Source organism: Callospermophilus lateralis, unplaced genomic scaffold (assembly GCF_048772815.1).
Source record: "Callospermophilus lateralis isolate mCalLat2 unplaced genomic scaffold, mCalLat2.hap1 Scaffold_196, whole genome shotgun sequence".
NCBI classification, from domain to species: Eukaryota; Metazoa; Chordata; class Mammalia; order Rodentia; family Sciuridae; genus Callospermophilus; species Callospermophilus lateralis.
In genome coordinates this window covers 1265052-1278522 of record NW_027512968.1, presented here as the reverse complement: position 1 = coordinate 1278522, position 13471 = coordinate 1265052, and the positions used below count along the sequence as shown (strand labels likewise).

The 13471-nt window shown below is 34.3% G+C and overlaps 1 protein-coding gene across 1 annotated transcript in view; it reads right to left on the bottom strand.

The window, feature by feature from the left end:
- Nucleotides 1-13471, bottom strand: part of LOC143388661 (roundabout homolog 2-like) — an 89798-nt gene that overhangs the window by 33005 nt on the left and 43322 nt on the right. Inside the window, 2 exon segments of the mRNA XM_077108205.1 lie at nucleotides 6899-7104; nucleotides 10313-10573. Coding sequence (XP_076964320.1) covers nucleotides 6899-7104; nucleotides 10313-10573 — 467 coding nt within the window.

Below are 13471 nucleotides of genomic sequence, written 5' to 3'. Positions count from 1 at the left end.
GTACATCTTGGTTAGGCTTTGATATTTTTGAATATCAAGGTTAAGCAATATTGTCTTCCAATGAAGATGCTAAATATCATTAAGTGGCAAGTGGCAATTTATTTGTGTGTGTATATGTGACATCTCTATTGAGATTCACCCATCCCAATGCACTTAGCCCAAGCTCTTATTTTTGTTGTTATTCTTTTAAAATTTTCTTATTCCACTTCTATCCACTATGATCAGCCAAGAAATTGAGTCTACTCTGCCTGCTGTGTGGTTCTACTCTGAGGATCTAGAATATTGACAAATTTAGTTTCTGAATCTGCAAAATTTAGAAATAAATCTCCCATCACAGCAATGTTACCAAAGAAATCCCATCTTGTAAGACTTCCCAACTTTCCCCCCAAATAAACTGTTATCGCCCTGTGAAAGTGAGTCCCACACAAGAGGATTTCCATACATGCATCTGCCTTACCCTAAACAGATCAGCAACTTTCCTACTTTTGTGTTTGCTCTGATTTCTCTCAATCTTTCAAGCTTTAATTTGACACAATATGGCCTCAAACATAATCAAGAAATATTTAAACATATTTAAATTCATTTAAAAATGAATTTATTTTTTATTTGTTCATGAAGCTTTTCCTGATGCTCACCGACTCCCTTCTCTGGGAAGAGAGAGTGGCCTGGAAGGCAGGACATCAAGTGGGTATTGGTTGATAAAGAGACAACATTAGCTATTCTTTTACTTGTACTTCCAATAAGAGCAAAGCGACTAGACAAATGACTTTAGAGTTAAAGACAAATATACTATAGCTATTTGGCCATATTAGGCAATGAGAACACTAATGATCCCAAGTGAAAGAGAGAAGTTAAGTTAGTTGCTTCAATAGATTGCAACCAATATAAACAGAAAGAAATCGATAATTCCTGTTCCTTCATTACTCTGCCTTTCTGGTAAGTCTTCAACTTTCCTCTGAATTGGGGATAAGATACATAGAATTAGTACCTTCGTAGGACAATTTTAAAGCAGTTTAGTTATATTGTATGAACAAAAAGGTCTATAACATATGTTAAAGTTCCTACCATAAAATCGTTAAAATTTTTAACATTTATTGATTTTACCTCTCAGTCATTACAATTTTTCCTCTTACTTTTGATTTGAACATCAAGAATGATCTGAAGATTCAGGCAAACAATTATTAAAGAGAGTAGGGAAAGAAGGAGGAGAAGGGTAGAAATCCTTGAGGAGGAAGAGAAAAGGGGGAGGAAAAAAGACAGTAATTGAAAGAAAACAAAAAAGAGTAACTCATCAATTAAAAAGGAAGTCATTTAGTGGTAACAGTTTTTTTTTTTTAAATGTAAGCATAAACATGAAAATAAAAGTGAACACCAGGTAAAAGGAGTTCAGCCAGAGATTCTTACAAATTATATGAGTTTTGTATTCATTTGACACATTATAGCCCCAAACATAATCAATACATACTTAAACACTTAATGAAAAATGAATTTATGTCCTATAGAGAAATTTATTTGTGTTTATGTTCTCAATCTTTCCAAATTTCTCAGCTTTAAAATTACTGAAAGGTCAAAAAATATCTCAAATGTATTCAAGTTGTTAAAGAAAAAATGCACACAGGACATTAAGTCGTTGCTCAAATGTTATTGAACATAAAATACCATGATAAAGTGGCATCTTGCTGTGTCTCTATTACATCTTCAGCACTAAAATTAATTTATGATCAGTCATCAATTCATTTACATGTCGTTATATGCTAAATCCTTCCTTGCTGATAAATGCTTATCCTTAGATCCATTAAGCTAGAGTAAAGTCTGTGCTTTCTAATATGACCCTGATAATTGTTGCATTACCATTTTTATGAGATACAAAAACTAATGTTCCCCCATTTTTTGAGCCAATATTTAATCCTGAAATTTTTTCTATGAAGTTCTCATTGCCTAATTACCTGCTAAGTAAAATCTTCAACTCTAAATGTCTTTGATCAAATCAATCCAAATATTGACTTCTGTTTAGAGGCAGAGAAATATTTCAAGTCTCTGGAAATTCTTTTTACACTCAAATGTCTGAATATACAATAGTCCCACCTATATTCCAGAGAGAGAAAGGCATGGGTGAATGTGGGAGGGAGTGGGAGAGAGGGAGGGAGGAAGGGAGAGAAATGTGTCATATAGGAAAAGCAAAATAAGCAATTAAAAAATCTCTTCCCTTGGTTCATATAATACTTGTTAACTCATCTCAAAATATTGTGCATAAAATATGCACTTTTCTTATCCATTAAATTCCAAAGTATATATTTAATTTCTTTTTAAAGACATCAGATAATGATTTCCTTAATTTTAGCATTATTCCTGGAATTTGCCTTAATACTCAATTACTATGCTTTTGTAGCAGAAGCAAAGTGTGGCAAGTGTGTGGAGTGTGTGTGAGTCTGAGTAGGGAGTGAGTGTATTTGTGTGTGAGGGAGAGAAATTGTTAGGCCATTAGGCTTCACCATCTGTCAGATCAAACTTTCCCGAGTCCAAGGACCCAAAAGCTGTGTGCTCAGGTCAGATGGTGAGGATGTCTGGTTTTATTACTTTCATACTCATCTGGTATGGGAGTTCCAGTAAAAACCTCCAAAGATATAAAGTGGAAAATACAGGGCCACAATTTCCTTTCAGCTGTAGTGTTCATGTGGGATCCAACAGGCAAGGAAAATTTTATTCGTTTCACTTTACAACACTCAATCTGGGTCTTTTTGTAATCAGTGAGGCAGTTAGAATCTTGACTACATGTTCAGGACATTGTCCTCTCCCACTCTCCTCTTGCCTTGGTTTGTTTTCATGGTGGTGTCATTAAATTCAGGAAACACTTATCCTTGACTCCCACCACCTTTTCGAAGTTAGAGAAAGAAATCTTGAAATCTTGCCCCTCCCTGGTACTCAGAGAGCAAAGCTGACAAGTTGAACACTGAGGAAGAAACAGTCCATATTTCCCAAGACAATGTTGCATAGACATTGCTTAGTCCCAAATGCAGTGTGATGGTATGAAACTTAAAAAAATGTACATTATTACAACCAAATAGTATTAAGCACAAATTAAAATAAAAATTATAAAAATAATATTCCTTCCAAAAGAGCTAATGGATTTTAATTTTATTAGAAAAAGGTAACTGCACACAGAGATAAATATGAGAAGAATAAATAATAAAAGTCATATCAAATTCAATATTTTTATCAAAATTAAGCACATTGTGGGAAAGGATTAATGTTTCCAGTGATAAAATGCATATTTTATTTTTATAAATACATACTTATTCCTCTCAACACACACACACACACACACACACAGAGAGAGAGAGAGAGAGAGAGAAGTAAAAAAAAACCAGAACATTATTTTCCTCTTCAATATGCTAATTCTGAGGATTAGAATGAACTGGGCATTTCCAGGGCAGAGATCATAGTAATTTATCTTTAAAGTAAAACTGATTGATTTTGTTCATTCTTCTGCCACTTATCTGGTAGATAACCTTCAAAAAGGATGTAAATCCTTCTGTGACTCAATTTCTTTAGCTATAAAATGAGAACAACAACAATAATAATGAGGTTATGAGGATTAAATGAGTTAGTAGATGGTAAAACTTTACATCAGGGCACGGAGTTCTTTCTACAAATGTAAGAAACCAAATAATTTAGGCTTCTCCATTCTATAGTTCTGTCATGCATTCTTTAGTTCTGATTTCATACTTACATCTTGTTTCTTTACAAACTCTAACATTTAAATCCATTCTTAGCTCAGCCAGCCATAGGAAAAAACAAGCCACTGCTTAGAAGGGTATCATGCATTGACTAGGAGCTAGGTTTTCTACTTTATTATTATTATTGCTGTTTGGTTGTTGCTATTATTAAATCTAAATGTTTATTCAAGTGACTAGAAGTCATGGGCTTAAAATAAATGTTTGTTTAGGGAATAAATACATGAAACAGGAGACTTGCAAATACATATTACCATTACTAAGATCATGGGATGTGGAATTATTGATATTTTCGTTTCTTTTTGTTCTTTTTCATTCTTGATGATCCTTTCAAGATTTAAGTAGCCATTCACAAACTACATACTTGCTATGAAAATATTTGGAGTTAATGTATAAGACTGTTAGTGGCTGGTATTCCCTATGCTGGCAGTTGGGAGTACAATTCAGCCAAGTAAAATTTGAAATTTTACATAAAGACTTTCAGCCCACCCAGTGTTACTGTGTTACCCAGTGTTACATCCATTCTGGATGGCTTTAGAGTCTCCAGGAATGGAAATTGTTAGTTCTATTTAATAAAAATGGTCATTTGCTTCATGAAAATGACAATATAAGGGAATTTCAGTTGAAAGTAAAGATTAATTTACACCACAGGCGAGTTTAGAACTCTAAGAAACTGACGGTAAGTTCAGAGTCCTCTAGTCTCCAAAGCTCATTGAAGGAGTATGTGTATTATGGCCTATCTCTATTAGCACTATTAAAGTAGCCTTATAGCTGAACAAAACCTAAGAACATCATTAGAACAATATTCATTAGCACGTTGGTTTTGATTACATTTGGTCCACATAAACATCCACCTGAGCATATGTACAGGCATGTGTACACACACAATTACATGTACATCCTAGTTGCTCTCCCTCACACACAAATACATTCACTCGCTACATAGACTCACACATATTCCACACACATTGTGCCTTGTCTTTCATACACACATGTATACCATACACTTTACACACATGTTCACAAACTGTATAGAATTGAAAACTGTGTAATACATGCACATACCCTGTATAGATGTGCACACCCCATTCACACTCACACTGTATATGCACTTTCAATCTTCCTTGTTCTCACACACATTTATACTCATGCACTCTACACCCTACATATGTACATACACTAATACTCACATCCCCTATGGCCACACTAATACCTACATATACTCATTCACACTTCCTACACACATACACATAGACACACAACACACCCTGGAAGGCAAATCAAATCTTTGATCAAACTTTCTCCTCAAAGTCATTGGTGCATGGAAAGACAAAAAAAATGTGTATGGGGGAGGTGCTTAAGTTGCTTAAGTGTAAAGTACAACTTCTGCTAAGGAGATGTATTATTCATAGGATAAGTGCATTGTGGAATTCATGCCTAAACACCCTGAGGTTTCTATATTCAGAAGTAATTAAGCAGTGAATTCAAGTAGGGAAATTTAGACTTTCTTTTCTTAGCAATAAGAGCTTCATTTGGAATTAACATTATATTACCAACAGGAGAAATGCAGGTTACTTAAGATGTTTAAACTTGACATCTTAACCAGTGGACTACTTTAGACATCCTTACTTGTTCCTGACAGGTGTGTATGTAAAAGTGCAGGGTGGTGTTCTCCCAATTTATAGATACATTTATCATCTTTCTAATTATAGTATTTAATAAAAGAACTACATCAGCATAGCTGACTTTTTTTCATCATTATTGCACATTTTTACTGCATTCCTAAAGGAAAAAAAGAGTTCAGTATCATTAGTGAAATATGCAAAAATATGCAGAATTTTACCCTTAAGGAGATTATGCTAGAAATTCAGGCAAAGAGGCTTAACATAATAGTGCCCTAATAAGTCAGCTCTCTGAATTCAAAGATTTTAACTTTTGCTCTGTCACTGTGGGTTGGATCTGGGTTTCAAATCACACCAGTATATCTGCAGTTCTTAAATCTTAATTTGACTGGCAAGCTGACCATCCATCAAGCAAGAAGGAAAACCGAATAGTGGACTCATGCATCATGCACTTCCTCATGCAGAGAGGGCTGTACAGAAAAAGTGAAGGCACTTATGTTTTCTCAGCACTAAACCAGTTTCCATTTGTGTTTGCAGAACTAATATGGAACACAAAGTCTGTGGAATTCGGAAACTGTTGGATTAAAAGTAAATTAAGACTGTGATAAGATGCTTTCTAGGATGAAAGTTGTCATCCAGGAAAATACAGATATGTGTAGTTTCCTTAGAAATCCTAAAGAAATGCAAAGACCAGGCTTAGTATGGAGTAGCTAGGTCTTCATAATTTTGTAAAAGGCATTTTTTGTGTGTGTGCCTGTGTATCAAAGAATGTATAACTATGTGAACAGAAATACTGAATTTTTACTTTTCACCATATATATTGTGTACATATTAAGATTTTAAAATTTCCAATTGAAATTGTTGGACATAGGTTACACATCAGTCCTGGAATCATCAGAGGAGGGTACCAACTGAAGTCTTTCACTTGGTGAACAAGGCAAGCAGAAGCCAGAGGAGTAAGTAAGTCAAAATAAATATACTTCTTGGAAGAGGGGAAGTTGTTGGATTCTACACTATAAAATGCATAAATGCATGGTTTATCTCACTATGCATTTTCCACTCTAAAAATAATACCTTGTGCAACTGAAGAGTCTTTTTCTGAAGACTTGCTTATTTTCATCAGTGAATGGTTTTATAGTGTGAAATATCAAGAAGCATTTTAAGATTGCATTCATTTTGTATGTTCCTCCTGATATACAAAATATATCATTTCTAAAAGTTTTTTTTTATTTTTTTTTTTATGTAATAGACTTGGTTCCCTAGCACAGTGAACTTTTCATTAAAGCCATGACTATAATTGAGTTTTCTTTCATGTCTTTAAAGCTTTTTAAAATTCATGAATTTTCTTATCATTTTTGCAGCAAAGCAAAAGTATTTCCAAATCCTTTTTGAATTTTGTGTTTAACATTAACATATTTAAAATGTTACAGAAATAGATGGAGTGGAATAAATCTTACATAAGAAAGTAAGAAAGTACTTGATTTTTGATGCATTTCAATATTGCAAATAGGTCAGTTATTCATATTAAATCAGTTCCATTACCTGTCACAGAACTGTCTATATTGTCCATACTGGATCCGGGTGTCTGGTCTAGTGCTCTCAGGGGCCTGGGGATTTCTAAAGCTTCCTCTTCATCATCAGCATCATCATCTGGAACATCTGTTTCCAAGTCAGAAATCAAGGCTCCTGACACATAACCTAATGGTGGAACTGGGGGCTGTGGGGGTGGATTATTGCTTTGAATGTGCCTAGAATTCAAATGGAAACAATAAAATGGGAAAAGCAGTCCATTAACATTCAAAAAAACATTGTAATAAGAATTAAATGGCATGCTATGGTAACAGTATTCTTCTTTTGCATTAATAATTTTGGAGTTTACAATGCTTTATTACATACACATCAATAGAGACAATAGGTCTCTGGGCATATGCCTTACCAACAACCACATAAATTTAAGAATTATTCTAGTGATATAAACATATATTTTGTATAGATAAGTCATCAAAAACAGAATGAAAATACTTGTCACAAGACTATTTAAATTTACCTTTTCAAAAAATAATATATATACCCATACATATATACATATACATATTATTTTGTTTCCAGTTTTTGTGTAACCCACCCATGCGGCCTGCTAGCACTTAAGATGTCACTGGAATGCCTAATGTTCCTTCTCTTCCATCTTCAACACATTTCTGGACTTAGGAGGATTTCTTTTTGCATGACCCTCTCAGAGCAGGCTGAGTAGTATTTTCATTTGCCCCAGTTAGGGCAAGTATCTTCTGCTCTATCTACCTAGTTGTGCATCTATCTCAGCCACCAAAATCTTGAACTTCTCCAAGGCAGAAACAATTCACCCTAGTATTCTGTGTTTAGAACAAAAGATGTGTTAGATAAACCCTTTGCAATGAGTAAATAATTTTAATCTCAACCTTCATTAGATAAATAGAATCTTATAATTACCATCACAGTTTTGAAACATATTCAAGTAAAACTTAAATTTATCAAATAAGGTGGCTAAATAATGTGCAACTGGACACCTACAAAATGCTAAGCAAAAGCACTGCAATGTTATTTTCTTTCTTCTTTCCTTTCTTCCTTCCTCCCTTCCTCCGTCCCTTCCTTCCTTCCTTCCTTTCTTCCTTTCTTCCTTCCTTTCTTTTTTGGGGGAAGTACCAAGATTGAACCCAGGGATGCACAATTACTGAGCCACATCCCCAGCCCTATTTTGTATTTTATTTACAGACAGGGTCTCACTGAGTTGATTAATGCCTCACCATTGCTGAGGCTGGCTCTGAACTCAAAATCCTCCTACCTCAGCCTCCAGAGCTACTAGGATTATAGGTGTGCGCCACTGCAGCCGTCAGCAATGTTGTTTCTTAATGTAATTTAAAAGCAAATGTACTACAAGTTTTAACAGAGTCTTTTCATTGCTGTCATTCAAAAGTATCTTAAATACCCCTTCTATTTAAGCAAGACTAAAGAGTAAGTGTTATGTTCTTTTACTGTTGTCTTTTGAAACTCATTTCCAAGTCTGGCAATATCCCCTGTGTATCGTCACACTTAAGGGAAAGTAGTGCTGTCCTTGACTCCAATTGGAAGAAACAACAAGAAGCTCTGCTTTGGGGATTTTTCTAGACTCTGCCTCATAACTCTTCTCTTTGCTGACTTTATATGTTTTTACAGAAGTTAACTATGTCTTTGAGAATAATAGATTTCTATAAATTCTTCTAGTGAATTCTTGAATTTCAGTGTGGTCTCAGGACCCTGATATTTGTATTTTTTATCAGAAATTAGAGTGGTGTGAGGACTGTCCTTTCATTTTATACATGAGCTATTATTTCTGACATCATTTTAAACACATTAACTATAGCATGCAAGTGGTAAGCAAGTTGCCCATAGTTATGCAGATAGGAAGCAGGTTCACCTCCATGGTAACTGCCCCAACTTGGGCTGTCCTCAGTCAAAGCTCAGAGTATGGAATCAGAACCTGCCTAGAGGTGGGACTTAGGACCAATATATTTTAAAGTTCTCCATATGATTTCAAAACACACACAAATTTGAGAACCCCTGAGCCAAAGTCTCTGCTTCAAATGACTTAAAGTTGTGATTTCACCAGTTAACCTTGAGAGAATCCTATCACTCTTTAAGTAATTGGCTTCATTTTAACCAGTGATGTATCATAAAATAATTATGTGTAACAGGAGGTTGTCTTTAATCTTTAGAAAAAATGAGAAAATGTTCAAGACCCTCTTATCCTAAGGAAAGAGCATGTTTATACAGCTTTAAGTGACATACCTGTTTGAGAATCTCTTTGTATGTATAGTTAACTATGTTATATTTTAATATAGCTGTTATATTTTAAAAATAGTCAATTAACACTGAGAATAAGAGTCATCTCATAATCAACTTACTCTAGTAGCTAGAATTACCCTCCCATAAAAAGAAAGATAATATTATCTTTTAAAAAAGCTACCATGATTTCAAGCACAGGGTATAAATCAAGAGAACATAATTCAAAGAATGTCACAGAGATTTTGTTTTCAAGGGTGCAGGCCTATATATCACTATCTGAGAGAAAAACATTGGAAAAAACAACCAACCCTATAAAATTATGATCTACCATATTTGTACAAGATACCTATATGAATTGCATCTATAATTTATGAAAGTTTTTTAATAATTAGAAGAAAAAACTATAGATCCTGGTGTGGTGGCACAGGCATGTAATCCCAGTGGTTCAGAAAGCTGAGGCAGGAGGATCACAAATTCAAAGACACCAATTTAGTGAGGCCCTAAGAAACTTAGAGACAACCTGTCTGAGGTGTGGGTGAGGGGGGCAGCTGAGCATGTGGTTTAGTGGTTAAGTGACCCTGGGTTCAATCCTTGGTACCAAAAGAAAAAAAATGAAATTTGGGTTTTTAATCTATTCTTTATGATTTTAAAAAATGCATTTTCTGTTAGTACATTTGTTATTTTTCTGATTTGTTTAATTCTGCCCAAAGAGGGTCTTTTAATAACTGACACTGACCATAAGTGATTTGCAGAAGCTTGGATTTACATATTCACAACCACATGCAGAATTAATCACAGGCATTTTGAAGAATCCAAAAGGAGTCCTTCATCATGGCATTAAAAGTGAGTTCAAGGATAAGCTAATTGAAGCTAAATCAGTTGTAAATTAGAAGATTCCACTGTAGCCAAATAGCACTTTAGACTGAATTTCAGCAGACCTGAATTCTTGCTCTAGCTTAGTCTCCAACTAGCTATGCGACTTTGGTCAAATTAACATTTCTGTAGTAGTTAAATCATTTTCTAAATGATTAACGAGTATACAAAATCAAAATTTTGTCCCCATGTGTATAGTTTTATGAATATGTCTTGTGAATTTATATAAAAGGGCATTTCCATGTGCAGAAAACATGGATCCCTTGACTCAGTGAATATATTTACCATGTTTGTTTTGCTATATCAAACTGATATGCCCTTGTCAGTTCATCCAGGTGAGCCTGCAGCATGGGTTGCATCTCTACCCGTGGAGATGGAGTAAGAGTGGCAGTAGACTGTTGTCCAAAAGAGATAGCAGGAGAGGAAGCCACGCCTCAAACAGGTGGAGTTGGGACCCGATCATCATCTTCTTCCAGTTCATGTTCCATACCCTGGTGTAAGTATGTTTGTACTGGTAATGGTGGGCACCAACTATCACTGTCATAGCTGAAATTAGATGAGGAAAAATGCACATTAATAGACAAACAAAAATGGCTACACTGACAATAAACAGCAACCACACGGTGTCTAAAATGTTCTCTCAGTTTACTTCATCCTGATCACATTGTCAATGCTACTATAGTAAATCACCTAATTTGAAATTGTAATTACAACTGTTATCTCAGTATCTCAATTTATTATTTAAAGATCTTTTTCGCTAATTGTTACCCCACAGTTACAAAAAGCAATAACTTCCCAACAAAGTTACTCATGTGGAAACACCAAATTGCTAATTAAAGACAATTAATGAATTTAGTGCTTGTAGACTTAACTGCTTCCTTCTCTTATGCACCAGCAGAATACATCAATAGAGCTGACTGACCATATAAGAAGTATCAGAGAACTTGATTTGCTTTTTTTTAAAGAGAGAGTGAGGAGAGAGAGAGAGAGAGAGAGAGAGAGAGAGAGAGAGAGAGAGAGAGAATTTTAATATTTTATTTCTTAGTTTTTGGCAGACACAACATCTTTGTTTGTATGTGGTGCTGAGGATCGAACCCGGGCCGCACGCATGCCAGACGGGGGCGCTACCACTTGAGCCACATCCCCAGCCCCTTGATTTGCTTTTATTCTAGACTTATGACAACCTTTCTATTTGATATTCCAGTCATAAGACTTCATGACACAAATTATACTCAATATTAGTTTATTTCCCTTATTTTTATCAGTAAAATCAAATGCTTCTTCTTACATTGAGTGTTAAATTCAAACCAGAAAACAGAAGTTCAAAACCTTGCCCTACAAAATATATATTTTTTAAAAAATTGTTTTATTGTAGTAAAATATTTAATATGAAATAAACTTCATTGACATATTTTAAGTGCACAAAATACAATTATTTTAAATACTTATATTTCATGTTCAAATTAAATCTAGAAACGGGATTATGGTCCAGGAATATGACCGTAATATGACCAGGAATATGTTTTTGTTGTGGTACAAAATAAGCAGAATTTCTACTTATACTTTTTCTGTAACCCTAATGTTTTCAGAAATCAAATAAGTCCTAATATACTTTTTTATAGATTTTTAAGTATAAGATAAGAATAATAAAGGATTTAATTGTTTTCTTAATTCAACATCTTAAATATCTCCTGAATCTGCCTCCTACATCTCCTCTTCCATAATTATTGATCAGTCACCTTCTATAAAATAGTTCAGTAGCTTTCTGATTCTCTTTTCTTCTTTTCCACCCTATCTTTAATGCAGGCAACAGGATGTTAATTCACATCACACCTACACTTACGATCATAACTAATATGAGAAAAGTCAAAACTCATTAGCTGGCTTAAAAGATCCTTCCCCAATGGATTAATCTGTTATTTTAGCCCTGTTTCTCACTATTTCCCCAACATCAGCCTATTTTCTAATTTTTCCTAAACTCTGGGTCTGCGTATGACTGTTCTCAAATCATCTATCTGCCTGTGGGTTCCTGGTCACCTCAAAGGTGGTTAGTTTTGTGGAACCTTCTCTACCATTTCCATATACAACTGATTAGAATTTTATAATACCTACATTGTGGAACTACCCATGTTATATTGGGATTATTTGTCTCTGTCTCTTTTGTCCTATTATTCTGTGAGATCCTTAAGTCCAAGAACTATTTAATACTCTTCTCCATTGCTAGTGCTTAGTACCTAAAATTAGAATTAACTATCCATATCACAGCTATGCATAACTAGTCTTGATCTCCCTTATAAAAAAAACTGTAACTCATATAGATCCACTGTAAGTTGAATATCTTCACTTGAGTAACATTTTAATCATTTTGTTAAAAACTGAATATATCATAAAAACCTGCATGTGGACATGTATAGCAGTTTTATTTATAATTGCCAAAATTTGGAAGTAGCTAAGATATCCCCAGAAGTTGAATAAATAAACAGATACATCCAGACAATGGAATATTATTCAATGTTTAAAAGAATTGGGCTTCAAGTCATAAAAAGACATGGAGAAAACATAAATGCACCTTGGTAAGTGAAAGAAGTCAATATACAAAGGGTATAGATTGTATATTTCCAATTCCAGAACATTCTAGAAATGGCAAAACCATGAAAAGAGTAAAAACATCACTAGTGCCAGACTCTGGGGAGTGAGAGATGGGCAAAAAGCAAAGTGGATTTTGGAACAGTGAAGATATTTTGTATGATACAATAATGGTAGATACATGTCAACCTGAATCTGTCCAAACCACAAAATGTACCACATGATAAGTAAACCCTGTGGGAAATGATGCATTCTGGGAGATAATGATGTGCCAATGCAAGTTCATCAACTAGAATAATTGCACCAGCTTGGTGAGAGATGATAGGAGATTATGCATATGTGAAAGTTGGGATAAATCACTATGCTTTTCTTCATTTTCTTGTGAACCAAAAACTGGTCTATAAAACTAAAATCTCTTTTTAAAGTAACCCCAAATTTATCATCCTTTTTTCCCAACAGTTATGTGTTAGGGTCCTGACTTTATTTCATATAGCATACAATTCAGTAGATTGATATTAAGTAAATTATTAAAAATACAGGGTACTATAGAATTGATTTGGAAGGCCTAATATTGTTTTGGGGTTGATCAAGGCTACAGTGATCACTAAAAAGAGAAAATTTTAAGTGACATATGTGGAAGGGAAATGGTTTTGGAACAATTCAGATAGTTTCCTAAATGGCAATATCTTCCAAAGAAAGAAAAAAAATGGGCACAGGTGAAGCAGAGCACCACTTACATTTTTTTCTATGAAAATATGAGAATGGTCTACCAATTTTATTTCTCTTATCTATTCTGTTTATTAAATATATTTAATCTTTAGTCTACCTTTAGGATAGGTTTTATAGTTTCTCAACATG